We start from the raw sequence: 27,996 nt of genomic DNA, 5'->3' as shown, positions 1-27,996 counted from the left end.
GGTGCACCTAAACGCGTAGTGAGGGTGTGCTGGGAATGTCTAGCAGAGGCCCCAGTCCGCAAGATCCAAATATAACTGAGTCTGAGTGACTCTTATAAGACGTAATGCTAGTGTTGGATTGTTATGTGTTCTGAATGGACACAAAGTTTCTCCTGTTTTCTCTGATTCGTGGTTGATTTTAAAATATATATTTTCTACACAATAATAATGGAGCATGAGGCAAAAATGCTCTTATAAAGATGGCTAAGAACTCAAAGGTGTGTCCGTCATTCATCTTTCCTCTGTGTGTGTGTGATTCTGCAGACTGTGTGAGGTGTTTCACACGCTTCGACCTGAACACAGGTGAGTGTAATGAGGAGATCGGTGAGGTGGACGAAGACGACTGCTGTCAGAACCCAAACTATGGTTACATGGAAACAGACGGACAGTGTGAGTCCTGTGGGTGAGTACACACACACACATACACACACACACACAGTAAAAACTGCTGATAACTGCTCCTCCACCAACACTGTGTTGTGTCTGTTGTGTTTTCAGTCTCCTCAAGTGGTCTTCTTGGTCGTCATGGTCACTGTGCAACGTGCTGTGTGGGCAGGGAGTGAGGCAGAGAAGCAGGAAGTGTTTCGGTATCGACCAGTCAGAGTGCGAGAATGCTCCACTTTCTGAAAAACTGCAGACTGAACCCTGCAATGGCGTCTGCTGCGACGGTACACACAGAAACACACAGAGACCTACACGTTGTGTTTGAATGTGCTAATTACCTGTGTGTGTGTGTGTAGATAAGGGGTGGAGCTCGTGGCTCGGCTGGTCTCCATGCTCAGTCACCTGTGGAGGCGTCGGAGTCAGGAAGCGAAAGCGAGAATGCTCCAGTCCTCCTCAGTGTCGCATGGCTTGCAGCGGTCCTTCAGAGGAAACAGAGAGATGTGCAGCTGAAAACACCTGTCCAGGTAACATTGATGTCATTCATGCTCTCAGGGTTCACAGGCTTATTTGTGTTGAGAGTTTTGGGGGGACAGGTGTGTTTCTGATAAAGGTCAAAGGTAAGTGGTGTGTGTTACTTTTAAAGCGGTTCAGTAAAGTCTTTCCGATACTCAGTTCCCACCTGTCACCTGTCTCTCTGTCTCACCTGTGCGTTTCAGTCCACGGTGGTTGGTCCAGCTGGTTTGGCTGGTCCCATTGTTCTGCTACGTGCATCGCTAAATCAGATGGCGAGGTCATCGTTCCCTCCAGGGTGCGACATCGCGCCTGCTCTAACCCCATCCCGTCAGACAACACATCGCCACCTGGCAACAGTTGCCCTGGAGACGCGTTACAGGTGCAGCACTGTAGCGAGCTTCCCAACTGTGCAGGTGAGAGAGGAACCAACTCATGATGTGATCCGAAAAAGGTCAAAATTATCAAATTATCTGAGCTCTTATTGGCTGTCTCTGCAGAGGACGGCAGCTGGGGCGCGTGGTCTCCATTCAGGCCATGCTCAGTCTCCTGTGGGGAGGGGCTGCAGCTGTCAGAAAGGAAATGTGATAGCCCCGCCCCTCGATATGGAGGCAAAGTCTGCGAAGGGCCGAGCACTCAGAGCAAGATTTGTGAGAGTCCATGTCCAGGTAACACACACACTGACAAACACCTGGAGCCTTGGACTGCAACACATTCAGTGACGTTACTGCTGAAAGCCTCCCTGCTGCGTCTCGTCCACGCTTCCTGGACGTCTGAGCAGGATCCCTGTTTGCTGATGTTGTGATGCTGTGGTTTAATGCTCCTCATCGATCTTTTAAAACACAAAAGCTGACGCTGTGTAAAATGTAAATAACAACAGAAGGATTTACAAAAATCATTAACACACATTTTATGTACAACAGAAAACATTCAAAATTAGGTCATTTTCTTTTTATTAAAGTTATTTTATTAAAGTTTTACTCCGCATGCCGCCTCTCCTGGAGTTTGTACGCATGTCAGGTGACATGACAGTTAGTGTTAGCGGGATCTCTGCGTCTCTAACAGTTGACGGGTTCTGGTCTGGTTGGTCGAGTTGGGGCGAGTGTTCAGGTTCCTGCATCCCACAAGGAAGAGCCATTAGAAGGACTCGCCAGCGCGCCTGTTCTAACCCCGCCCCTTCATCCAACCCACCTGGTCAAAATTGTCAAGGTGACAGGCACCAGATAGAGAGCTGCAACCACCTGCCCTTCTGCCCAGGTACACCTGTGTGTTTCCCTACCTGTACAAGTCCTTTATGACTCCCCAGTAAATAAAAGGAGTCAGTAGCGCCCCCTGGAGTCAACACAAAGACAATAACCGGTTTTCCCAACTTTTAAAAAAAAAAAATCTCTCCATTAGTGAATGGAAGTTGGGGGTCATGGTCGCCCTTCAGTTCCTGTCCTGTTACCTGCGGGCTGGGACTTCAGGTATCAGCCAGGAGATGTGACAGCCCCTCCCCTCAACATGGTGGTAGCCCATGTCTGGGAGAAGCACGTCAAACAAAGATCTGCTCAACCAGACGCCACTGTCCAGGTTTGGTACCTCAGCGCAGGTGAAAGGAAAAGACTGCGGCACAAGCTTCTGATTCATGTCCAACTTCTGTGTTTTCAGTGGACGGCGTGTGGTCCGAGTGGTCCGAGTGGAGTGACTGTAAGTACCCGGGCGGGCGAGACATCCGCTGTAGGAAGACTTACGGCAGCCATTCACGAGTGCGCGAGTGTCTCCATCGGGCTCATAACGGGTCCCTCTGCGAAGGTGAAAACCTGACTGAGAGACGAGTGTGCTACCACATCAAAGGCTGCAACAGTGAGTCTGTCCCTCAACTTTCAACACATTATGTTGACTTTCTAAAGAAAGGCTGAATGAGCTACACCTCGTGTTTGGAAAGGCGAACGGAACCTGTTAGAGTAACATGGGAGACCGGTGTGGCCTCACTGCTGGAGCCTCTGCTGGCCAGTAGAGGAACTGCAGGTCCTGGTGGCTCACCGGCTTCGTTTTCAGGAGTTTTTGGAGGTTGCTGCTTTCTCATCACATTTTTGTGTTACAGTGAACGGCCGCTGGGAGGCCTGGACACCGTGGAGTCTCTGTGATCCACCCTGTGGCGAAAACTCGGTCCGGTCCAGGAAGAGAATCTGCAAACCTGATTACACCGGCTACAAGTCAGTTTACAGACTGGAAAACAAAGACACAGCAAACCAAATCAAATCTGCCGTACAGTTAAAAATCCAGTCGGGAGCTAAGATTCTAACATCACAGTGAGAACCTTAAAGTCTGAAGCCTTGTTTCATAGTCGCAGCCACAGTTTAACCAGCTGTGAGCTCCAGGGCATCTTGGATGTTAGGTAATAGATGCTACCTGAGCTAATATCACCTGTGCACAGGCCGTTGTTAAAACGCAGATTTAAAAAAAGAGCAATAACAAAAAGCCAAAGCGTCACGCATGGTAGCTGGCTGTGGTTGAAGTGCACGTGAGCTGGTCAGACTAACTCACTTTCACCGCTTCAGTGTTCACTCGGCTCTGTTAAAAACAGGTGAGGGCAGAAGAAGCAGGTTTACACACTTTGGTCATCTTTTGATTCCAACCGCGGTTCGACTTCACTGTGTGAAGGAAAAACATGAGATCCAAACCCAAACAATGCTCACGGCAGAACACAAAACTTACCACAAACCTTTTAAAATTTCATGACAAATATTAATGTCAGCAAAATATCCCAGAAAAAAGCTTCTGCAAAAAACTGAATGTCTCGTCTGCAGTACATTTCTGCAAACTCCGCTAATCTGGAGGAACAACCTGTGATCTGCAGGCCGTCAGGCAGCAGCGCATTAAAATTGGATGATTCGAACATTTGACATGTTTTCTGCACGTTACTGTGAATAAAATACAGGTTTGCCCCTGCAGCCGTGGTCTCCGGCTTATCCGGGTTCAGGTCGTCAGTTGCTTTGAAAGTGAAATAAATCCAAGTACGACGGTTTTTTAGTGAAACTAGTGTCAAACTGCCGTTCTGCGAATACTACAACGTGTGTTTGTGTGTTTGCAGCCTTTTCCCTCCTCGTTCGTCGGAGAAAGCTTCATTTTATGGGACACCAAATGTCAACTGCGGCCCGTTGCCCGACGGCGAGCAGCAGGACCAGAGCGAGTCCTGCATCAACATCCCCGCCTGTGCCTAACCTCGTACATTACCAACAGTCCAGACGTCTGACTGCAGGCGGAGCTTGTGCTGCTGTTATTAGAATGATGTCGTAGATTACATTTGACCTGTGAAGTCAAAACTTCAGCGGCGTGTTTGTAATGATGATAGTTATTGTAATGGTTTCCAGCCTGGGGCCCAGGTGGCTGATGGGAGCAAAGACGCACACATCCAGCCACACAAATCTAACTTTTGTTGTGAAATGTTGGCTCATTCTACCTGTGCTGAAAGTTTTGGTTCATTAAATGATTTCAAGTCTATTTTGGTCATTTTGAGTCATGACGGAGGATCGAATCCTCTGATGAGCTGCAAATGGATCCAGCTCATTGATACTGTAACCATGACAACAGAGAAGGGCACTTTCATCACAGCAGACTCGAAAACACCAATAACTGCACGATCACTGATGGCAACAGATTAATTTACTCAAACTGTTGATTCTGTTCATCTGGTGACTCCTTCAGTCTCAGCTGACTGCAGGTTTCCAACCTTATAAGCAGTAGTGACTGAAACCCGCCCACTGAATGAAGCTGGGAGGTCCGTTTATGATCAATATCCAAATTGTCATCACCTCTGATCATTTTGGGATTTCCTTACCTGGATGCCTGAGCATGCATCAGCACATCAATTCACTTTGTTTGCATCAAGGTAATAATAGGTAAGACCTCGGGGGAGGAAGCAAACACTGAAGCTGGTTCAGAGGAAGAGTCGAATGAACAGCAGCTGTTGGTGAAGCTGCTCTGCTTCTCAGATCTGTGCGAAGCAGCGCTGTCAGCCTGGAGCTGAAACACAGCTGGAAGTTCTCGCTGTAATCTCGGACTTCTTTGTGCAGGAGAAGCGTTTTCAGGGCCGGACGAAGGTCCTTTAAAATATGCTTTTATAAATCCATCAGCTCTCTGCCAGAGCTTGTTTTCTCTCATCCTCCCTCTCTGAGCCCGTTTCTGTTAAAAGGGAGTTTTTCCTTCCTACTTTCACCGAGTGCTGCAATCATCCGACCGCTCGCTCTCCTAACACTGTATCATCTCTGTTCTATATAAAGCACCTCGAGGGGCTGTTATGAATTAATAAAACACCGAACACACACATGTACTTTTACTTCCGTCACTTCCACAGACTTTTTACTGTGCAAAAGTCTCGAGCCTCCCTCACTTTTTCATATTTTGCAGTGATTTTGTGAACCGTGTTCATGAAATACAGAATATCAGTGAGGAACAGTTTGAATCACACGAACAAGCTGGTGTGAGCACAGTCTCAACTCCGCTTTCTCATAGCTCATCAGTTTATCAAAGAACAGCACTGACGTGCAGCTGAAACCATGACCGCGCCTCCACCATGCGTCACAGACGGCTGCAGACTCACTGTTGGACCTCCTCGGAGCCTCATGACGCTTGAAAGGTTCAAAGGTCAGAGTTCAGCGTAACAAAAACATTGGTCTGAAAACAGTCAGGGCCAAGGACTGGACTGAAAGCCTTCAGCAGCTAAAGAAGTATTGGTCAACTTAAACAATCACCGAGTCGGCTCTTTGCAAACAGAAAGACATGAGCTGAGGCTCAAGACTTTTGCACAGCAGACTCTGGTTTTCAGGATTGCCTTTTGAATTAATAACAATATTAATGATAATAATGATAATAATAATAATAATAATGATGATGATGGATTGGATTTATAAAGCGCTTTACAATGCCACTATTCATTCACACACTGAGCCACAGCTGCAGCCACAGCTGCCCTGGGGCAGACTGACAGAAGCCAGGCTGCCGTATCGCACCAGAGGGGCCGATTCCTGGAAGCATGGAACCTGTGTACAGATCAAAGAAGGAGAGCGCCTTGGTCCCGCCCACACTGTTTTATTAACAGGTGACAAGCACAGATTACTACCCCCCACACCACAGACAAGCACACCTGCAGGTGCAGGTTCACCCCCACGTTCACCGTTTGACATCATGGAAGTGCCCGCAGGGCACTCACATCCCAGCTCCAGCGTTCCAGTCTTCCCAGTGTCTGAATGCACTCAAGTCCAGTTCATCTGAACGCCAGCTTGTTCCAGTGCAGCTTGGGGAAGCTGTAGTTCAGTAGTCGTCACAGTAGTCGTCCTGTTTCTTCTTCTTTTCTTATTTTTTGGTAATGACGCCCCGACAGGCGGAGCGGTGGTCGCCTCCAGGATCCCGGCCGCCGTACTGAGCGCGCCGCCTCACACACCGACGCGTTACAGGCCAGATGCATGAAGGAAACACTCGCTTTGTGCTGTTCGTATTCAACTCCGATATTCAAACTGAGCTTCAAACACCGCCCGACCCCTCCACCTCACACCACACTTTTAATGGAGTCGGGTCGTTTCTGTCCGTTTCTCTGTAACTTTGAACGATTCTGTTTTGTGCGGTGGTTGGTCAGGTGTGCAAAGGTGTGCGAGTGGGCGGGGTTTGATCTCATTGGGACGTGTTATAGGTGAATGAATCACTGTCAGAGTTTCTGCCTTCAACGTCTGCTCATATCTAAGCGAGCTGAAGGAAGAAAACGAGCGTCCACGATCACCTGTCGCTCTCTGAAGGGTCAGCTGACTCCCCGCGGCTCGAGACCGTGGAGAAAACGCCGCTGCGGGAACTAAAGGACGACCAAGTACCACTAGCTCAATGATAAAACCCCGAAGCTGACCTAGGCTCATACTCAGGAAATATTTCAGTGACATTCACAGCGCGCTCCTCTTCCTGGAGCTCCACACCTACATTCAGACTCCGCCTTTCCTCACCTGCAGTGCAAAAATCGTACCAAAGGTGTCAGCGTACACGAGATCGACGAACGGGGAGCGGTTTGCGAGGACTCATCTTCAGGATCGGGCCAAACTCACAAAAGTCGCTCAGTGCAAATATGAAAGTAAACAACTTTACACGACGGCGCAGCAGACGGCGGACGTCTCCGAGCCAATCAGACGAGAGCTGCTCACGCTTCAGCGGCAGCGCGAACATCACAAGGACGTCATCCTCAACCCAGAAAGGTCTCCCACATTCTTACAGATGGCAGACGTTTGAGGATCTATGGATCAGACTCCCAGCTCACAGCTGATGCTGACCGCTCTGCATGTTAAAGCCGATCAAATCTTAATGATCAATCAAGTTACGAATCAGCTTATCCGACGAATCAAAGCTGCTTAAATTTAGCTTTAAAAGGTTCAATCATACGGAGCCCCGCAGGGGACATGGGAGAAAAAAAATTAAGACGTGCTTTTGTGAGATCGCGCAAAAGTTGAATTCCAACAATGGCGGCAGCTGCTTAGTTGTAATATTCCTCTTTCTGTGTCACAAAATACACTTAAGATATTTTGAGGCGTGAATGTAGTTGTGTAAACGTCAGATACCTGCTCGGTTTACAAGACATCACATATTTGCAAAAGTGCTCCGACGTTTTCGGAGATCTGACACCCGCCATCTCGAAGCTGACGGGAGGTCGAGACCTACTACAGCCGGGAGGAACACTGCTTTCCCGGCACATCGTGCCTCGACCTCCTGGTCGGCTTCGAGCCGGCGGCCTCCGAAGAATGCGGCTAAAACTTTTGCGAGGTCCCGCAAAAGTCCGTCTTAATTTTTTTCTTCCTCCATGTCCCCTGCGGGGCTCCGTACAATCATTCGTTTATTTCTGTGATGTTTTATTCATTTAAAGACCTTTTGGTGCATTCAGGGGACGCTCTCACACTTTGTGCTGCGCCGAGCTCTGAGCTGGGATAAATCTGTACCGCCTTCTGCTCTCGGGATCAGAGACCCTCTCGTATCGTCAGAGGACCCCAGAGGCGACCGACACTTTCTCAGCTCCTTTCTCTTTTACTGATTTTAGCTAACATCGCCGTCTGGCTGCTCAGCGATGACATCAAAAGAGAGGCGGAGTCTCCACATCCCCGGCCCCTCCCCTGTCGACTCCCCGTGAGCCGATCAGAGAGCTCAAAGGAGGGTGGATCATCTGAAACCCGCCCGGATGCGGGACTGAGCGGAGGGAGCCGATTGGCTGAAGTCTGAGAGTTCAGCTTGATTTTTGAACATCCTTCAGTGTTCGAGTCCGAGAAACAAAGAAAAGGAAAGAACTGCAGAGAGAGAAGAAGAGGAGACGCTGTCATCACTACAGTGCAAACTTATCTGTGTTAGCTTAGCATCAACAGTCTAACACAAAAACCTAATCATGAATGTAATCTCATTACTTCTGTCTGTAAGGAAATCAGTTGTTTAAGGTGAAAAAATAATAAAATTCTGTGACAAACTAAAAGAAACAAACCATCATGCTAACAGAGCATCTGCGTCCTGTTAGCAGTTATTAATAAAGCACACAGTGATCATCACTGGGAACTGACACTTTCAAGTTGCTCTGAAACAGCTAAAAAATAAATAAAAATAAAAGCTTTGGTCTGAGCGCGTGTCTGAAACGTGAAGATGACTCACGCCGGCTTCGGGCTCCGGTGCTACGTTTGTGACTCGACCCCCGGCTGGCCGCCGCCCTCCGTCCCCCGCTCCTTGTCCTCCTTCAGCGTGGGGCTGATCTCCTCTTCGGGGTCGTAGTAATAAAACTTCCTCAGGTAGGCGATCAGAGGCCTGAGGGGAGCCAGGACAGATGTTAGCGGCTCGCTTACACTCTCCGACATTCAGGCGCGTTTTTACAACATGGACCTCGACGCAGACACGCACCGACTGATTTTTTTTAGTAACAGCAATTCAGCAGATCACAGGACGCCGCTCTGGATCGTCTCCATCACAGCGACGGCGTTAGATCACCTTCGATCCGTTACTCATACCGAGGCTCTCAGCTAGCTTTAGCTTTTTGTCATGTTTTGGTGTGCTCGCTAACAGCAGGTCACCGTGAGAGTGCATGAAACGGGCTGTAATGAGTCACAGGTGAGACTCTACCTGCAGTTACATCACATGATCAAACCAAACATGCGAAACTGACATGAAGGATCAAATAAACAAAAGCTGCACAAGGAAACTAAACCAAATGATGCTTTAAAGAGAAACCCGCCACTGGTCTCAGTCACGCTGCAGCCCTTCATACGTTTTGTTTTGGGTCAATATGATTATTTTCAACATTGTTTTAAATCCTCGCCCGGCGTCCTTCGAGGACCGCGGGATCTCGTGTCATGAAAAAGATCCACGGGACAGATAAACGTCAGCTTTGCGTCTCTACGATCAGGAGGACCGTGTCTGACGTGGGAGCGCTCAGGCGGGTACGTACGTGGGCAGCGGCAGCTCCTGGATGTGGTCGATCCGGACCAGCTGTCTGATGCAGAAGCGACAGAGATGCTGCAGAGACTTAACACTGCTGAACCTGGAGACCGGGTACAGGAGCTGGACTGGGGTCGGCGGCAGACCTGAACACACAAGGACACGAAACTCAAAATATATTAAATAAAGATTTTATATCAAGGAAAGTGAACCGGACAAAAGGCGAATCAATTCAAAGTCCAGTAATTATTATAGGAACATATTTGTGGACAGCCAGCCTTTGTAACTAACGCTGATGTGTCCAGATACTTACTGAGTGTACTTGTAAAATGTCCTGTCTGTGAAGGTAATGTAGATGAACTAATGTCTTCATTGGATCCTATAAACCTATCAACCCCCCCCCCCCATATATAATATAATACACGGAGCATCACTGACAGCACGAAACATGGACGCAGCTTCAGGGTTGGACAAACATCGAGGTCACACTGGCTGCGTAGTTGAGTAGTGTGGCTGTGACCCACGAGGCTCCCTGTTAGAATCTAATGACGAGCGGCTGCAGCCACGTGTTTGTGGTGCGTCCGAGGCTATGTCATGCGCTTGTGCAGCCACAGATATCCTGGAGCTGATTGGATGCTGGTACCTGGGACTCGCGAGCGCAGGAAGTACAGGAACTTTCCGTTCTTGGAGTGCATGATGGCTCGCTCGATGAACTCCACCACCGAGTGACAGCGGTCCTCAAACTTTGGGTGACACCACAGGCTGAACGTCCCTGCAGGACGAGAAACCGTGAGACGGGGACGCAGGCTCACAGGCGAGGCGTGGCGCTGCACAGGTGTGTGTGCGTTACCTCTGTAGTGCTCCATGCGTGTGTGGTGTGTGATTCCCTGCGACCTGAAGCTCAGACTCAGGATGTAGCGCGGGTCTGAGCTGTCCCGCACCAGAAACGAGCCGTCCGGTTTCCCCTTCAGCTTCATCTCAGCGTCCTCCCAGTTCATCGGCCCCCAGTACCAGCCGCACTGAAAGCAGATGCACAGGTTAGCTCCGCCCACTCGCACAACAGGCTACAAAAGCAGGCGATAGTAGCTCCACCTTCTCCAGCTCCCTGAGGCTGGTGGCGAAGTTGCCGGCATCGGGTCGACTGAGCGGGCAGCGAGGGGCGAGCCGGGGGGGCGGATGCTGCCCGTCGGGCCGCAGGGGGACGGGTCGAGGTAAACCTCGCAGGAAGGTGTCTGAAGGACATGGGGGGGGGGCATGAGTTTACATAAACAAATACAGCTACAGAACAAAGATAAAAACGAAAATCAGGACGTAAAAACAAACTGTCACAATTGATGTTTGAAGTTTAATTATTGAAAAGCAAAACAATGACAAATGTGCTCATGAGTCAAAGCTAAAAATAAACACAGTAAAAAACAGAAAATAAACCTGAACAGGAAACGCATCAGCAAATAAACACATATGCCATTAATGACGTGTGTGTGTGTGTGTGTGTGTGTGTGTGTGTGTGTGTGTGTGTGTGTGTGTGTGTGTGTGTGTGTGTGCTACCGTTGAGGCTCAGGCTGTGCTGGATGGTGTTGAGGGAGGGGGGCAGGGCCATCGGTCGGGGGGGCAGCGACTGCATGGAGGCCCCGGTGCTGCGCTCCATGAAGGGGCCGTGCTGCTGAGGAGGACCCCCAAAATCATCTGCAAAAAAACATTTAAAATAATAAAAGAGCCAAAAAATGCAACTTTATACGAAGTAACAATTCTAAAACAGAATACTGCCTCTGATTGGTCCTCAGAGGATTAAAGTCCTTCAATGAGACGATTAAAACAATTCCACGAAAACCCGTGAGAGCAGAAACTCACCTAAGAGTCACGGCGCGCACACACACACACACACACACACACACACACACAGAAGGAGGAAGTGCAAACAGGAAGCAGAAAGAAGGAGGAAGTACCAAGCAGACTGAGGCTCCGTCTGGGAGGGGGAGGAGGAGTGGGGGGGTGGAGAGAGTTCCCCCCCCTCTGAGAAATATCCACATCGACCAGAGAGACCGTCTCACCTGGACACAGGTGAAAGCAGAGAGAGGGAGGGGTTAGAGGAGAGAGGGAAAGATTAGCGAGCAGAGTGATCAGCTGACCTGCTGAGTCATGTGATCAGACAGAAGCAGCGCTGAGAGGAGAGGGGGGCGTGTCAGGAGCAAAACAGGAAAAAAGTTTCGTTTTTCGGAATAAAACATAAATAATAATCGATGAAGAGCCGATTGGTCCCCGGGCCGCATGTTTGACACCGCGAAGCAGAGGAGTCTCTGACCCGGCCCGACTGTGACCGCGGGCAGGTCTGCACAGACCCACACCGCCCCGCCCCCAGCACCTGGCTCCACCCACACACACACTGGAGCACCCCACAAGTTTGGGAGGACCACAACTGTCAAATTCAGAAATAAATTAAATATTAAAAATATTTTCTTAAAAACATACTTGATGTATTTAATGTGACATTTTTGGGTTGCTGATCAGAGGCAGGTCACATGAGTTTCACCTGCCCTCTGCTCACCTGGTCTCGCACATTAAAGAGCGTTTAACGTTCTCGCGGCTGCAGAGCACGCGTGAACGAGCTTATAGAGGAGTTCCTAATAAACTGGCCACTCAGAGCTGCTGAAAACACTCAGTCACACAAACTCAGGTAAAAACATCTCACCTGTTCACCTCTCACACACTCACAGCTGTGTGGACTCACCGGTGAAAGCCGGAGTGAAGGGCACCGGAGAGAAGGCACTGTGAGGTCTGGATACCTGCAGCCTGAAGACACAAACAACACCATCAGCACCATCACCTTCATCCTGACTGCAGAGCGAGGCACGAAGGTTTTAACGCTGCAACTCGTCAACATGTTCGTATCCACGGGAGCGATCTTGAGTGAGAATCAGCAACCACCCGACTCCACTCAGAATAAACATTTCAGCTCAAAGAAAAGCTTCAGGACACTTTGATGCTTTAAAGCAGGGGTGTCGAACTCCAGGCCTCGAGGGCCGGCGTCCTGCAGGTTTAGGATCTCACCCTGGGTCAACACACCTGAATCACATGATTAGTTCATTACCAGGCCTCTGGAGAACTTTACGGCATGCTGAGGAGGTCATTTAAAGCAGCTGTGTTGGCTCAAGAACACATCTAAAACCTGCAGGACACCGGCCCTCGATGCCTGGAGTTCGTTCAGATCCAAAGTGACCCCTTCAAACACCAGCATGACACAAAAACACGCCCTACACCTGCCGACAGAGGCTGTGGTCTGAGTCTGGTGGACAGCGACTGCTTTGTTTCACACTACAGTCAGTGTGACTGTGGGGGTGAAATGTCACGTGTACACCGTCACACTGACTGCAGGTGAGCAGGTTAGTTGTGTCAACACAAACTAACCTGCTGCTCGAGGAAGCATCCTGAGGAGAGGGCAGTTTCACTTCCTGTGTGCCGACAGGTAAAGTCAGTGTTTATCTGGCAATAAAAACTGATCCAATCTAACACCTGGTGTCACCTGACTCTCACCTGCCCAGGTGCTTTCAGTATCCATGGTTACAACAATACACCCCACTAATCAGTGTCACATGATCAGAGACACTTTCACTGTGAGCTGCACAGGAATACGAAACATGAAGTCCATTCGATCGGCCGCAAGAAAAATGAGACAGTCAGGAAATGCCCCGCTTCGAGGAAACAGGAAGTGAGTCGCCTCTGAACAAAAACGAGGTCACCGATTCGCTCTGATCCGTTCTGTGATGTCAGAGAAACTAAGCAGCTGATTAATCAATACTACCTGATCAGTTTGGGACCTCACCTGCCATCCTGGTCTGGGTTGCTGCAGGTGGACCCCCACATGTCCAACAGGCTGCCCCCCGACGACGTGGACGACGCTAGGGACGGCCTCTTGTCCAGCAGCCCCCCCGAGCCGCCACTCGAGCTCTTGGTTCTGAATAGCTTGCTGAGCCGGACCTTCAGTGACCCCCCCTTCCTCGACTTCCCCCGGGGCATCTTCTCCCCCTCCCTTCCTCCTGCACCCCCTTCCCCCTCCAGGACCACCAGAGGGGAGGCTGACCGACCCGCTGCCCCAGAAGCCACACCCAGTTTGGGGGTAGCGGCACGGCTCTGGGGCTGGGAGCGCGACTGGTGCTGATGCTGTGGGCGAGAGCGAGGGTCAGAGGATGGGAGGGGGTCGGGGAGCACCGCAGCAGCCTGGGACAGTGGCGGGCGGACAGGCAGGTACGGGCAGGGGGTGGCGGTGCTGCCGATGAGGGGCTGGGGGTCCACGCAGGAGGGGAGGGACACGGTGGCGCCGAGAACGGCGAGTGAGGACCGGCAGCTCTGATCTGTGCACACTCCCGCCTCCTCTGCCAGTCTGTGCACCTGCCGCATCAGCCCGCTGAGAGTCCCACTGGAGAACACAGTCCCCGCCCCCCCAGGCGTCCCTGCACCCACCACCCGCTCTGTTTTCTCTGTGTCCTCCGCATCCCTGGACTCTGCCGCGAGTCCCCCCACCTCCTCTGACCCCAGACCCTCCAGGACCAGCAGGGCGTCGCTCGTCTCGCTGGGGTCCTCGCCAGGCCCGATGCCCCCGGACCCCGAGGCCAGGACGCCATGGCAGGAACAGCGAGGAAGCGAGAGCACCAGTTCCTGCCCGCCACTTCCTTCCCTCACCTTGCCCGGGTGTACTGGCCTCTGGGCCGGAGCCAGGACCGGGTCTTGACACCTGGGGGGGCAGGTCTTCCTGGGCTCCAGCAGCCCCGCCCGCAGGGCTTGGTCCAGCAGGCCCGGGGGCCACTTAGCCAGCCGGTCTGTCAGCAGGTGGTGTGTGTGGCACAGGACTGACCCGGACTCCGAGTCCAGAGCCGGGACGCCCCGCTGGGGGGCCTGGGAGCCCAGCCTCAGGACCGGGTGCCATTGCAACAGCTGCTGCGGCTGCAGGTTTTCCTGCGCAGGGGGGTTCTGGTCCTTTCCTCCCCCGGGACCAGCTGTCGCGCTGCCAGGACCCGTGCCGGGCACCGGGTCTAGCTGCTGTCTCTGTCGCTCTGCCTCCTCCTGCAGGAAGCCAGGGGGCGGCTGCTCCAGCCCGCACTCCAGGATCCGGTCTCCGGACCGCAGCAAGTTCTGGAGCACCATTAGCTGCGCTCCGTGCCCCGCAGAGCCGTGCCCACGCGGCACCGAGAAGTCCACAAAGTCTTCGGACGGAGGGGGCGACAACGGCGCCTCCGAGCCCGACGGGGCGTGCGTCAGCCCCAGCCCGCCGCTCAGCTCTCCTTTCCCGGGCAGCGGGGAGCTGTAATGCGGGGAAGCCGAGCCGAGGCCTGCCGAAGGGCCGCCAGAGTCCACATCGAACCCGCCGCCGCGGCGGCCCAGCACGGCTTTGACGGGGCCGAACCCGCCGCCCCCGGACATCAGCTCGTCGGGGTCGTCCAGCCGGTCGTACTCCGCGGCGGACACGAGCCGCATGAGCACGAAGTCCGGAGACATTTCTTGCTGCGCGTCATTCATGGCGGCGGCTAACGTTAGCTGCGCGGCTAGTCGCTCCGCTCTTACATAACAGCTGCGGGGCTAACGGCTAGCTGCTAGCTGCTGCCGCATCTCCCGGCAGAGCTACCCGGGCCACCGGCAGCGCACAGCCGCGGACATGTGAAGTCCGGTCCGGTTCGTGACGGCGAAGGCTCCGCTGGACGACGTCAGAACATGAAGGAACGAGAGAAACGATCCCGGTGCCGCCGCTCCGTGACGTTAGCTGTTAGCCTCCTAAAGACTCCTCATCCTCCGGTCAGACAACACGGCGGGAGGCGGGGCTGCGCACGCAGGATCGATCACCGATCATAGCTAAACGATTAACGGAGGGAACCGAACACCTGCCGGGATCTGACAGCCTCATGATGATGATGACGATTGTTGTCGTTTATTGAGGGAAAATGAAGATTTATGGGAAAAAAATTATTCGCTTTTAGTGGATCACTTTAAAATTTTAATGTTACGAACAGTAGTAAAGTTTTATTTCATTTAATTATTATGCAGTAATATACAGGTATTATTTTTAATTATTGTTTTTCAGTTGGTTGGATTTTTTTTAATGATTTCTTTTATTGTTTCTGTTTTTTATATTTCTTCTTTGAGTTTACAAAACATTATTAATATACTTATTTTACTTATCGGTGTTGTGTCTGTGTGTTTTAATCAATGACTGGTTTCTACAGTCATTGGTTTTAATTCATCCTCATACAGTTCCTTTTTTATTTTGGTGTGACGCGTACTCTCTGGGCTGTTTCCGGCTCGTGCAGCTTTTTCAGGGGAGTGTTTGAACTTTATTAAAAAGTCGCTGCGAGCAGGGTTCGAACCTGCGCGGGGAGACCCCATTGGATTTCAAGTCCAACGCCTTAACCTCTCGGCCATCGCAGCAGCCGGAGAGCAAGTGAGTTGACCGGGAAACTGAAGCTAAGAGTGACGTCAGAGGCTTCTCCAACAGTCCATAACTTGTATGTGAAACGCAGACTGAGAGGCTGACGAGTCGACAACTGATGTCCGATGACCACGTAAAGAAAAACAAAAAGTGAATCATTGATTCTCGAGGTCTCAAAGGTGGTTCATCAGGAACAACCTACGGGCCAATCAGATCAATGGAAAACATCATCATTCCCGAAAATCCCTCTGAGGTCTGAAGGAGAAAGTCAGGTTCTCAAAGTAAGGCCCGTGGGTGGTCATCATTGTATTATTAGTGTATGGCTCATCGACAGGAGGTGGCGCTGCTGCTCTCACCTGTGCTCGTAGCAGGAACACCTGACCTGAGCTACAGCGGAGAGCAGGGAAACTCAAAGCTCAACAGGTGAGCCTCTAGAGCCCACAGGTGCTGCTTTGGCGAGCGAAACAGAAAACCTTTCCATTATTGTGCATTTTTCAGCTGTTTCCACAGCAACAGAGAGCTGGTTTATCATTTCCATTGTGTGTATATGCAGGACAGGGTGTCCAACATGTGGCCCGGGGTCCAGTCCGGTGCTCTGTGACAGCCAAAACCAGTTGTTTTTTTTAACCCTGCAGTGCAAGGACGCGCTGCAGGAAACACTGAACCATCCAGAACACATTTAGAAAGATTTAAAGGATATTCCGTAATGCTGAGCGCATAACGAGCTGCTCAGAAACCGTGGAGGCGACACGTGACGCACGCTGAGCCAGCCCGTCACCCCTTACCTGCAGATTCTTATGAATAACCCGTTTCCACACACACAGGCCCGACAAGCTTTACAATACTCTAGCTTTTCATGTCGATTTTATAGCGGTGCTACAGAGCTTGCGCCCGCCTTTAGCAGCACATCTGAGCACCGCTGGGACCTGAATCCTCAGTGTTGTACTTTAATGTTTTAAACTGAAGTCCCAACTGTCGCAGCTCACCTGTACTCAGGTAACATCAGGAGTTTTGTGAATGCAGTCTGGTGCAGAGGAAGAGCGTTTGTTTTGAGGCAAAGCAGATAAAATAAAACACTCATGAGGTCACGTGACACCACACACTGCTTCACCCATCGCATCAGGATTGACTTTGAGCCCCGATGTAGAGCAGTGAGAGGCTTTTATTTTGTCAGACTCCAGCAGGAAGCAGTAGCGTTGTGAAGAAGCAGCAGACGGTCAGTACAATATAGACTTTATTAGTTCACTAAAGTTGAATATGAAAGAAAAAGCAGATCGGCTTCAAATGATTCACAATTCAGAAATAAAACTTTCAGGTTCATGTCAACACAGGAAGTGCTTCCTCCCTACAGCTGTCGCGCCTCTACAAAATAAAAGCCTCAGAGGCCAGAGCCACTTGGCTTTCAGTGACCATCATATTTACCAACTGAAAGCAAAGCTCTCCGGCCGTAGAGGCGGCAATGAGCGCGCTCTGCAGCGTTTAAGCTTCGTGTCAGTGTTGGGGTTTTTTGTTGTTTTTCTTGAAACCGTCCCAACAGGAAGTCACCCAGTAGCGAGGAGCGACTGCCTCACTGCTACTGAACAAGCCATAAAGTGAGTTCCAAAAAACAAAAATCATGGTTCTTTGTAGCGTCGAATAAACAAGCCAACAGTGGGAGACAGCCAGAGCTCAGCGTCCAATCAGCAGAGTCCAAAACGTTTGAGTCCAGGAGTCCGAGAAGAAGAAGAGCGAAAGCACAGAAGAGCTCGGGGAATGTTTTGTATCACTTTAACTTTATTTTCATCATAGCAATGGAAAAATAGAACCTCATACAAACGTCTTCAATCATCTGAAATCTTAACAAGCAAAAAGGTGAGTGACCCGTTCCCAAAGCAGGCGCGGCGGCGAGGAAACCCGAGGCAGCTCGCGGCACTCGCTCACGCCCGGGCTAAACTATTCCCATTTGGCACTCGCTCCTCTCAGCATCGTTTCGGCTTTTATTTTGAAGGAATTTAGTGCTGCCGTTGTTTGGAGGAGACCGAGCGGGCGGAGGCATCCGTCCCTCACAGCTCCGCCGCCATGTTTAGTGCTCAGAAGAAGAAACGTAAGAGCAACAAAAATCCAGTTTTCCACAGAAGAAGTAGTCCACGCAGTCACTCGATCAGCTGATTCCACACAGTTCCCCTCCTCCCCCTCCCCCTGAGCAGGGGGGGTGGCGGCGGCAGGTCGGTGACATCATCACGATGTCATAGGAGAGCCCAGCTACAGCGAAAGAGGCGGATCGCGGGCAGAGGCGGGGGAGGAGTGGAAGGAGAGGGGGTTTCTTTAAGGGGGAGGAGTCACAGTCCAGTCCACAGGCCATCCAAGAGGGGAGGGGGAGGGGTCATCGCCTGCAGGAACTGAAGGTGGTGTGATGTCATCATCTCTCGCTCGCTCACACGTCTCTCTCTCGCGCTCACACACAGACACTCATCTCTTCTTCTGCTGCTTCGAGCGAAACGCCGACAAACACAGAAGATTTAATCCAGCGGCCGATTTGTCCTCAGTGATGTCATCCGAAGTCTCATCTCGCCCTGACACGACACCCGCCATCTGCAAGAGACACAGAGAGAGAGGAGGGGTTAGAGAGGAAGTGACGCAGAGAAGCCACGAGAAGCATGCCTCCACCCTCACCAGGCCTGGCTCTTCAGCTTGCGGAGCTCCTTGGTGGCCCAGGTGGCGAGCGTCTTGGTCTTGGTGGTTTTGGAGCGCCGGCCTTCCGTCAGCAGGTCGTTGATGAGCGGGCGAACCTCCACAAGCTTCATCACATCTTTCCCAAATGCTGTGCACAGGTCACTACGGAACACACACGTCAAACAAACTGAGGCTTTTAATGTGAAAAGAATCTGAGCTCTCAAGCTGGACACTGGAGCATCGCCAGGGTAACCGTGCTGGTCTCAGAGGATGCGGTTTGTTTTCCATCACGCCATCAGCGTGGTGCATGATTTCTCTTCACCGACCACAACGCCTTAGACTTTGAACCATGTGACCCTCGCTGATCAGCTGTGGTGCAGACCACAGGAAGTTTAGCTCCTTCAAAATAAAACCATAAAAGCTGCTCTGTGATATCTGATCTGAGCATGAAGTGTTCTGGGGTAAAGGAACCCTCTGATTGGCTGTGACCTCCTGATAAGATCTCCATGTTGGACCAACATGGTCGAGCTTCAGCTCTGCCCCCTGCTTACCCGATGAGTCCGGCAGCGTTGGCCACCACGCCGTCAGAGTGGTCCTCGTCTTCGGCGATGTGGTGGATGAAGGAGAGGATGAACTCCACCCGAGGCTGCACCAGCATCACGTCGGCTGCAGGGGTGGAGAGGAGATGAGGGTGAGAGAGCAAGTAAAGCAAACAGGAGGTTTTTTTTATTTGTTGGGTCCCGCAAAACCAGGAAGCTGTGAGTTCGGCGGCAGCCTAAAGCTTCCCGGGTGAAAAGGACCCACGTCTGTCTGCGACATCACTAAAGCCTCCTGCTGACTGCAAGCAGGAAGAGGAACTGACGTCGCTGGAGCTGTGGTCATGCGATCACAGCGATAACCGTTAGCACTTAGACAACCAGGTAGCCCCAGACACCTGAGGACAGACGCTGCCAGAGAGACCGTCTGTCCGTGTGTGTGTGTGTGTGTCCTTACGGTGGACGTTCTCCTGGTCTCCCTTCAGGCCCTGGATGATGCCGGTGTAAGCCTCCAGGCAGCCCTCCCTCAGCTCGTTCAGGTAGTCCACCATGTCGTAGTCCGTCTGAAACACAGGTTCAGATGTGTCAGGTGAACTCGGACAGACAGGAAGTAAATCTGTGAGGTCAGAGGTCTCAGATACACGTGGTTGGTTTTACATCACGGTCAGCGTGGTGCATGAGTTTTCATCACAGACGTCCGAATCTAAGCTGAGCATTTCTACACTCGAAGCCCAAGTTCAAGATTCAGTGTGTGTTGAGACATCTGAAGGGGCGGGGCTTTACCTTGTCCACCTGAGCCTGCGATGCCTGCTGCAGGGTGTCCAGGACGATGTCCAGGTACTTCTTGAACTCGCCCCCGATGGCCAAAGCGATGTCGCCAAACGCAGAGAGGATCTGAGGCTTCACCGACCGGTGCACATTCTCGTTCTGTAAACAGACCAACGTTTAACATCTGCACACCTGTGAGAGGGTCAGACAGGTGAGCGGCACAAAGACTGCTTTGGAACACGGCAGCTGTTAAATGTCCATCAGGTGATCAAACAGCACCAGAGGAAGGTGAAGTCTGGGATCAATAATCCACACCTGTGAACAGGTGGCTGCTTGCTACACCTGGATCATCATGTGACTGTGGGTCGGAATATCTGGACCGACCCTGTGAGGGGCAGACGGGAGCTAATGTGGAAACTGAACCAGCTGACTGTGTGGGGGTCAAAGGTTGACTGGAATGGAACTGAATTTCTACAGCTTCACTGATGTCAGAGCAGCCAGCTAACGGCGCTGTGGCCCAAATCTGTGCCACACAGGAAGTGCTCCTGCCACTGAGCATGTGCAGAAAAACTCGAGGAAGTGATGAGAGAGGAAGTCTCAGATAAACGTGGTTTTCACATCACGGTCAGTGTGGTGCATGTCAATAAAGACGAAGGAGCTCCTCCCCCTCCTCACCCCGAGGTTCTCCAGCAGCAGCTGCATGATCTCGTCACAGTACGGCAGGATGTTGGACATCAGCGCTCTGCACAGGTCGCACACGAGACCCACGGCCGCCAGACACACCTGCAGCAACACGTCAATGACATCATCAACACTGTGACGTCTGAGTCAGTGATGACATCAGAGCTCCTCCTCCATAAACAGCAAACTTGCCTCTCAGCTCCGAGGTCAGACCGCAACTGTGAAACAGGAAGTGGTGATCAGCTGTGCGAGTCCTACCTGATACTCTGCGTAGTTCTTCAGTCCGATGGCAAGGAACGGCTTAAAGGCCTCCATGTATTTCTGGAAGTCGCTGCCCAGAACTGCAAGAGAAACGTGCAGAGTGAGACACGTGGAGAGCCGCGCCCTCTGAACACAACACGTCACTGCCCTCGCCGTGTAGTCGCTCAAGTAACTGTGGCGTACCTTCGACGAGCGTGGACACGGCCATCAGCGCGTCCTCCTGCACGCCTCCGGAGCCGGCAGTGCTCTGAAACATCCTCAGCAGGGACGCCATCACCACGTCTGAGATCTGCAGGGCATCCTGATGCTGCACTTTACGCAGGACGTTCTGCACACACACAGGAAACACTCAGAACCGCCATAATAAGAGCATGACCACAGAAAGGCTCAGGTGTCCCGTCTCACCTGCAGAGTGGCGCACAGCAGCGACTGCAGGTCGTTAAACTGGATCCGATCTGAGGTGCTCTGGATGTGAGACTGGAAGACAGGAAGTTAAGAGACGTGAAGCCAGTGCCTTTTCAAATTAAAAGCTGCCTGGTCTGCTCAAACCAGTTTATTTCAGCTCTATGTTTTTTCTCTTGAATGACTTTGAGATCCAAGCGATGCTCACAACGGCATCGATATCGCTCTGCCCCTAAGACGGCGCCCTCACCTCCATTTGCAGGACCTGCTGCAGCCGCTCCATGATGACCAGCGTGGTTTTCTGCACGGCGGGGTAGCAGTCCTTGGCGCTGTTCTTCACGATCTCCATCAGAGCCTCGTACGCCGCAGAGCGCAGGTTGTTCTGGTGACCATCGGGCCTGAGAGACAGGAACAGACCAATCAAAGACTAGTACGCAGAGCGCTGTCAAGGAGGCACGACGGCTGCCCGATGACTGAGCGCATTCAGCTGTCGAGCCCCGCCCACAAACGTCGACACGATCACAGAAACCTCTGTGATGACATCATCATTTAAGCGGTTAACTCGAAGTGTTAAAGTGAAGGAAACAGCAGCTGTGACACGATCGGCGAGCCGACAGGAAGCCGTCTGCCAGCTCTTTATGCAGTTCACTCTGCGCTCTGAAACCAGGAAGTGGTCACACCGCCATCAGGCTGCGGTCGTCAGAGGCACAGACTGACTGCATGTGTGAGCATCGTCATACCTGTCTGTGGTCTCCAGAAGCTTCTGCACGATGATCTCGAAGGACGAGGACAGGCAGTAGGTGTTCGGCTCCTCCTGGTCCTCGGCAGCATCCGTGGCTTCGTACGCCGCCTCTGCGAGAGACGAAAAGGCCTGAGGGAGGAGACGACAGGTTAAGGTTTCCACCGAAGAAGAACGAAATCTGAGGTCGGGTTCATTTTGACAGAGCTCTCTCAAAGGCCACATGACGCCCAGCGCGGACCGGCGACTCACCCAGCAGACGTTGGAGGCCACTCTGGGCTCCGCCCCCAGGCCCTCGATCAGGCACTGCAGCAGGGGGGCCAGGTAGACCTCGTTGATGGCAGCTTCGGGCAGCAGCTCGCAGATCCTGCCCACCGTCCACGCCGTGGTGTCCCTCACCACCACGCTGGGGTCCTTCATCAGCTCGATCAGGGTGGGCATCGCCTGCAGGAGGAGGGGGCGGAGTTTAGTACACAGAGGGATTTGTGTGACAGACAGAAGACTGGGCGAGCTGCTCGAACGTCTCACCTGTATGACGAGCGGCTTGAGCTGGTTTAGCTCGGGTCCCTCCAAGATGGAGCCGAAGGCCATGACGGAGGCGTCGCGGTAACGCCAGTCGGGATGTTTGATGTTCTCTTTGATGAAGGGCAGCACGTGGGGAACCACGTCGTCCTCGCAACAGGTGGCGAGCAGCATCAGGCACACGCCGGCCGCCTTACACGGGTTCCAGTCGTCGTCGTCATCATTCTCGTCCTGCAGGAAGAGGAGAAGGCGGAGCTAAACAGGTAGACTCAAAGCCACAGACAGGTAAACGGGATGAGGCTCCGACAGCTGAGCTACCTGCTTGGTGAGGGTCTGGGTGAGGATGGGGATCAGGTACTGCAGCGCACCTTTGGCATAGAACTTACTGGTGTGCTCGGGGGGGCGTCCCTGCTCCGAGGCCTGTGATTGGACGAGACAGAAAGAGCGAACCGTGAACAAACAGGAAGTAAAAAACAACTTCCTGTTGGTTAAAGGAAGCGTCACACTGACCTCTGAGGCCTCGATGGCCAGATCCATCTCCTCGTCACAGACGTTGGACCAGAACTCGATGCCCTGCAGCGCCACCTCATCAATGTCGCTCTTCATCGCCTCGATGGTGATCTGAAACAGGAAGTGACAAGAGTAGCGGCGCTGCTGAGACGCCGCCGACTGACACGCCGCCGACTGACACGCCGCCGACTGACACGCCGCCGACTGACTCTCGGGTTTAAATAAAGGTTTGTGGTGTCTTACCGCGAACAGGGCGGGGCCCATGTACGTCTCCATGTACTGATAATACAGAGACATGATCTTCACCAGGTTCTGCAGGGCCGCCACGCGCACCTGAAAGAGCAGTAGGTGAGTGCATTTGAGGGGTCAAAGGTCACGGGCATTACGCTGGCGTTACTCACTCTGGTGTCGGGACACTGCGTGGCTTCACAGACGACCTGCATGATGAAGTGTCGCTCCGTCTGAAACAGGAAGTACACATTTGTCATCGTGATTCCCTGCAAATAAAGTTACATTAAAAGGGGGAGGAGTTAGGAGAAAGCAACGTACGTCCTTGTCGAAATTGGCTTTAGTGAACTCGAGCGAGTTGAGCAGCGCATTGGTGGCGGCCAGCTTCACGTTGTTGCTGGGCTCCTCCTTCCTCATGCCCTGTATGATGGCCGTCAGGATCTGGTTGGCGTTCTCCTGCAGCTGCTCCGGGTCCTGCGGAAAACAGCTGGGTGAGCGAACACTTGGGTAACAACAGGCGGCGTGCTTTAACGTGCTCGCCGTGACTCACGATGTCCTGGCAGATGTAGCCGATGGCCTCCAGCGTGGACTCCTTCATGTGTTCCGTGCTCGACGGATCGGTGACGTTGGCGACGAGCTGCGGGATCAGCTCGGGCCACTGGTTCACGGGAATCTCGGCGCAGGCGATGCCGGCGACGCACTGCGAGGCCGAGCTGGGCCGGTACGTCTCCGTGCCCAGAGTCTGTAGAACCTGCCGGAGACACGGGAACCGTTAGACAGGTGGAGGCGGTGGCGGACGGTGAGCGGGGTTTGCTCGGCCCTTACGTAGTTCTTGATCTCGCGGCGAGCGTTGATGTCGATGGCCAGCCATCTCTGCTGGTACTGCGCCTTGACATCGGGGTCTTTGGATGTCAGCGAGTTCTTCACCTGCAGACCGGCAGCAACTCGAGCCACCTGAGTGTTCCCCGGGTTCGCCAACACTTTGGACAACTCCACCAGGAATGTGGGCTGAAGGAGGAGGAGCAAAGGTCACATGATGAGCGTCACTGATTACGTCAAACATCTGGTTTGAGTTATGGTGAAACAGTGAGAGTGAAGGAAGCTTTGTGCAGAAGCGACGACGCTGGGATTTTTACTGGAGCTGAAACACAGCTTCTCGTTACAACAGCTGCTCTGGTTTCAGGTGTAAACGTGTGAACAAGAAGGCAGCAGGTACGATCACAGACAGGAAGCACTAACAGGAACCAGAGATCGGTCGCCGACCTGGAATCAAGTCTTACTTTAGCTTGTCAACATTAAGTCGCTGTCAGTTTGCTGGGCGGAGCATTAAACAGACTTAGTGATTTGATCGCTCGCTCTGCTTCCATTCATTCTGTCTGCACAGGTGAGGCACACCTGACCCCGTCGCTCTGCTTCAGGCTGAAGGACGGCGAGCTACAACTGACGTCAGACCAGAGAAGAAAGCTGACCGAAGATATTTTTGGACTGAAATACTTTTCCCCTCACACCTGACAAGACGCAGCGTGCTCCTCCTGCCAGAAGGTGGCAGTAGCACACGCAGACAGAGGCAAACAGCAAAGAACTGCCAACTACGTTTCTTCTGTCTGCAGGACGCCATCAGCATCACGCCTCCTGCAGGTGTCCAGGTGCTCTCAATCAGCTCCAACCAGAACTTTTATTTTTCTCTGGACAGACAACTAACTGTTTCTCTGCAGTGAGCAGACGACCACAGCAGCACTGTGTGTGTGTGTGTGTGTGTGTGTGTGTGTGTGTGTGTGTGCAGATATTCTTTAGCATGAAACCACGATCTAGCAGAAACATCTGGATTTGAACAGTCAGTTTTAAATATCAGATCAGTGGACTTTCTGGCCACGATGGCAGCGTCTGGCAGGAGTTATTGACTCGGTCGGGTTACACTCTGCCGAGTTTACAGTTTTATTGTCAACACACTGTAAAGCGAAGGGGTGGGGCTTAATTTATAACTGCGAGATAAACGGTAACTGTTCTTACCTTTGTCTCTAACACCGAGACCATTTGACCACAGAGTCTGATATTTATCTTCCTGACACGGCAAAAACTACAAAATAAGAAACTACAGAAAGTCATCTTTGATTTTATTGGTTCCCGCCGATGATGACATCACCTCACACAGCTGACGATCGTATGGAGTGTCTGTGTGTATAAACAGGAAGAAACATTTCCTCAGGTGAACCTGCTGCTCAGGATGGCTCACCTGGTCTCCCAGTGACGCGTGACAACAGCGCCCACATGGTCACAAACTACACCGCCACAGCCCCATGGCGGCTTTACTGCAAACCCCACCGGCCCTACCCCGACTCCCCCACCACCTGCACCTTTTAGTTGGAGTTCTACATGCCAGTCACCACGTCTGACAACACATTTAAACATTTCCCTGAGTAACAAGTAAGCCACGTAACCGCAACACCCTGACTCATCAAGCCCCACCCTCACTACAGAATATCAGTCAAACCTGACCACACAGTCAAGAAGGGCGACCCGTGGAGACGGCATCCAACCCTCACAGAAACCCTGGAACAGCTGTGACCCTCACACTGATGTTTCACAGAGACCCACCTGCTCGCACTTGCCGGTCACACCTGGTCACAGAAAGCTGCAGTCATGTGACCAGCAGAGACAGCCCGTTTACAGAGATATACTCGCTCAACATACATATTTATACTCGCTATGAACCACTTCCTGTTCTGGTTGAAGTTAGCATGTGTACTTAAATAGTATATGAGGGCAAGGTCAAAGGTCAGGACCACACAAAGGGTATGTAGAAATGTGGGAGCATCAGCTTCGCCCTCTGATGAAGACCTTGAAGTGGCTGAAGCATGCAGACCCTGGCACGGTCATATCAGGAGCCAATGGAGGCTTTTACTGTGACACATATGTGAAGAGTGTGCGTGCGTGTGTGCCAATGCAGAGGGAGGAAGGGGAGGAGGAAGGAGGAAAAGCCGGCGGGATCCAGCAGTCCTCGGTCCCTGTCCGCTCCTCTCCTGCAGCAGCCTGAGCTCCAGCTGCTCTCCCTCCATACTCACCAGGTTCTCTATGGCCGCCTGCTCCAGAAACTTCTGCGCCGCCTCCAGCTCATTCCGGTCTGCGGACAGAGGAGAGAGGAGGGGGCTGGTTAGCGGACGGGCTAACGCACGGTGGTTAAACGTGTTCACCAGACGTTCACACACAAGCACCCGGCCCCGGGGTGGATGTCCCGCACTAATGATTCACCTCAGACTCAGAAAGTTTAACTCCCGCCCCGGTGAGAGCCATCGGTGGTACCGAGAAGCACACAGACCCTACAACATGCGCGCTAGCCACCTGCACTGTGCTAGCAGGCTAACGCTAGCCGACACGTTTCCAGAGACGCGCATGAAGTTTTATGTGCAAACAGCGGAGCCGCTAAAACTGCGCCAACTCCGCTTAAAGCAGCGGAGCAGAGGTCAACTCACAACCAGGGCGCTCGCCTGTGCCCGCAGCGACTCTAAAGCGGCGTTACCCAGGAGAACACGCCGAGAAAGCGGCCGACAGTTTGAATGGCCCGAGCTAGCGAAGAAGCTAACGGCTAACCCGGGCATGGGCAGGGTCGCGGCTTCTGATCGGGGACACACAGCCGGCATTACGGCCTATGTGGGCCCGAATCCGCGTGATGGCGATATGACAACGTCTTCTGGTTTCCCGTCGACAGGCTAAAGGGTTACCAATGCCATTATAGTGTGCTTAAACGCCCGGTAGAGTGCTAAGTCACCAGCGGCGTCAGGCCGTAACGCTAACGGGTTAGCACAGTGAGCTAGCATGGTTTCCCTCCTCCCTGCTTCCAACTTTCCCCGGTGCTCCGGGCAGCCCGCCGTCTCGCAAACACCGCACCCCCCGGCCCGGCGTTCGGCATCGGGCCCGGGCCGCCGGCTGTGTGCGCTGCGTGATGCAGGGACTCACCCGGAGAGACGGTTTTTTCGAGAATCGTGATGAGCTCCATTCCTTCCCCCGGCTGCCTCTCTTCAGTCCGACACTTTCGGTTGCCGCGCAGCGCCCACAGCGGATTATATTTCTTCCACGGAGCTCGGTCGTTGTCAGGCACAGGACGGGTTCAGTCGGTGATACGGGTGGCGGAGGTTCCCCGGTCTTCGTTCGGCGTATTTTCACTCGGATGTTGCGGGAAATGTTGACAGCGTCGGCGCAGAGTCACGTCTCGTCGCTTCACCGCCGCCCGTTCGCATCCTGTGCTACAGGGAGGGAAAGGGCTGCGCGCTTCTCTCCCGCGGAGGGATATCACGCAGTGACGCCAAAAAACGTGCTGCCTTCAGGGACCGCCGGACACCATATCATCCTGTCTCAGTACACTGAGATTTCATTTCATGTAATTTTTCACACATGGTGCAACAGTAATTAATTTCCTACACACAAACCTTCCTTTGAATTAAAACAACACTGCATCCATGCATGAAAAGGAGCAGGAGCTGATGACTGAAAATATAGATATCATTACATCACTTTTAAACTACACAAATACATAATATCTTATTCTACTTAGTTTTTAATGTTCGTTATTAAAACACTAAAAGAATGGTTACATTTTTGCTGCAGTTTGAATCACACAGTTTTTTTATGTATTTATTCATGTAGTTGAAAATATTTTCTTTTAAAATGCAGCTGAACAGCTGTTAGTGTTATAAATACCTTTCCATTAAATTGAATTGGTAGCTGGGATATGCTCCAGCCTTCCCCCCAATAGAACCCATCCATCCACTCTTTTCCGTTTATCCAGAGCGGGGTTGCAGCCTAAGCAGAGAGGCCCAGACTTCCGTCTCGCAGTTTATCCGGAGGAACACCAAGGCGTTCTCAGGCCAGCATATAATCTCTGCAGTGTCCTGGGTCTGCCCCGGGGCCTCCTTCCGATGGGAGGTGGA

At 52.2% G+C, this 27,996-nt stretch overlaps 3 protein-coding genes and 1 non-coding gene across 5 annotated transcripts in view; 1 reads left to right on the top strand and 3 right to left on the bottom strand.

The window, feature by feature from the left end:
• Positions 1-4,543, top strand: part of LOC102206261 (properdin) — a 9,610-nt gene extending 5,067 nt beyond the window's left edge. Inside the window, exons 2-11 of the mRNA XM_005753014.1 lie at positions 304-442; positions 538-707; positions 780-947; positions 1,140-1,349; positions 1,434-1,601; positions 1,999-2,190; positions 2,332-2,505; positions 2,584-2,778; positions 3,020-3,131; positions 4,010-4,543. Of these exons, the coding sequence (XP_005753071.1) occupies positions 304-442; positions 538-707; positions 780-947; positions 1,140-1,349; positions 1,434-1,601; positions 1,999-2,190; positions 2,332-2,505; positions 2,584-2,778; positions 3,020-3,131; positions 4,010-4,139 (1,658 nt within the window). The 3' untranslated portion in view covers positions 4,140-4,543. The remainder of the gene's footprint in view (positions 1-303; positions 443-537; positions 708-779; positions 948-1,139; positions 1,350-1,433; positions 1,602-1,998; positions 2,191-2,331; positions 2,506-2,583; positions 2,779-3,019; positions 3,132-4,009) is intronic.
• Positions 4,544-7,761: 3,218 nt separating this feature from the next.
• LOC102205792 (uncharacterized) lies at positions 7,762-15,380 on the bottom strand. Of its 2 annotated transcripts, XM_005753012.1 has the most exons (10): positions 13,178-15,380; positions 12,086-12,147; positions 11,304-11,408; positions 10,906-11,043; positions 10,450-10,589; positions 10,208-10,376; positions 10,001-10,129; positions 9,368-9,503; positions 8,581-8,730; positions 7,762-8,228 (listed from the first exon to the last, which is right to left on the bottom strand). In XM_005753012.1, exons 1-9 carry the CDS (start codon positions 14,866-14,868, stop codon positions 8,601-8,603), a joined length of 2,700 nt encoding a protein of 899 aa, XP_005753069.1. In that variant the 5' UTR covers positions 14,869-15,380; the 3' UTR covers positions 7,762-8,228; positions 8,581-8,600. The 2 variants fall into 2 exon arrangements, with proteins under 2 accessions (XP_005753069.1, XP_005753070.1); XM_005753013.1 differs by lacking the exon at positions 11,304-11,408.
• A 309-nt stretch (positions 15,381-15,689) lies between these two features.
• On the bottom strand, positions 15,690-15,771 carry trnas-uga (transfer RNA serine (anticodon UGA)). The gene has a single exon. It is a non-coding gene; the product is annotated as a tRNA-Ser (tRNA).
• A 1,217-nt stretch (positions 15,772-16,988) lies between these two features.
• kpnb1 (karyopherin (importin) beta 1) lies at positions 16,989-27,384 on the bottom strand. The gene is made up of 22 exons (XM_005753011.2): positions 27,026-27,384; positions 26,134-26,192; positions 23,897-24,079; positions 23,622-23,822; positions 23,393-23,545; positions 23,245-23,304; positions 23,087-23,176; positions 22,844-22,954; positions 22,652-22,753; positions 22,340-22,564; positions 22,064-22,255; positions 21,813-21,943; positions 21,323-21,470; positions 21,076-21,147; positions 20,854-20,998; positions 20,668-20,750; positions 20,404-20,511; positions 19,744-19,887; positions 19,418-19,523; positions 18,976-19,090; positions 18,425-18,586; positions 16,989-18,343 (listed from the first exon to the last, which is right to left on the bottom strand). Coding segments are annotated over exons 1-22 (2,631 nt in total). The 5' UTR covers positions 27,066-27,384; the 3' UTR covers positions 16,989-18,342.
• Between the last annotated feature and the right edge of the window lie 612 nt (positions 27,385-27,996).

This window comes from Pundamilia nyererei, unplaced genomic scaffold (genome assembly GCF_000239375.1).
Source record: "Pundamilia nyererei isolate P.nyererei 1_Seehausen unplaced genomic scaffold, PunNye1.0 scaffold00394, whole genome shotgun sequence".
In the NCBI taxonomy this organism is placed as follows: domain Eukaryota; kingdom Metazoa; phylum Chordata; class Actinopteri; order Cichliformes; family Cichlidae; genus Pundamilia; species Pundamilia nyererei.
The sequence above is the reverse complement of the archived record's forward strand: the minus strand, read 5'-3'. Positions and strand labels throughout refer to the sequence as shown.

Excerpts from the sequence above, each read along its gene's own strand:
- kpnb1 (XM_005753011.2), bottom strand. The coding sequence starts at position 27,065 with ATGGAGCTCATCACGATTCTCGAAAAAACCGTCTCTCCGG. Across the intron at positions 22,955-23,086 it reads TGGGCCCCGCCCTGTTCGCG|ATCACCATCGAGGCGATGAA; the intron begins GTAAGACACCAC and ends TTCCTGTTTCAG. Across the intron at positions 22,754-22,843 it reads TGGCCATCGAGGCCTCAGAG|GCCTCGGAGCAGGGACGCCC; the intron begins GTCAGTGTGACG and ends GTCCAATCACAG.
- LOC102205792 (XM_005753012.1), bottom strand. The coding sequence starts at position 14,868 with ATGAATGACGCGCAGCAAGAAATGTCTCCGGACTTCGTGCTCATGCGG. Across the intron at positions 9,504-10,000 it reads CCTGCGCTCGCGAGTCCCAG|GTCTGCCGCCGACCCCAGTC; the intron begins GTACCAGCATCC and ends TTGTGTGTTCAG. Across the intron at positions 8,731-9,367 it reads CAGGAGCTGCCGCTGCCCAC|GCCTCTGATCGCCTACCTGA; the intron begins GTACGTACCCGC and ends GGCTCCCCTCAG.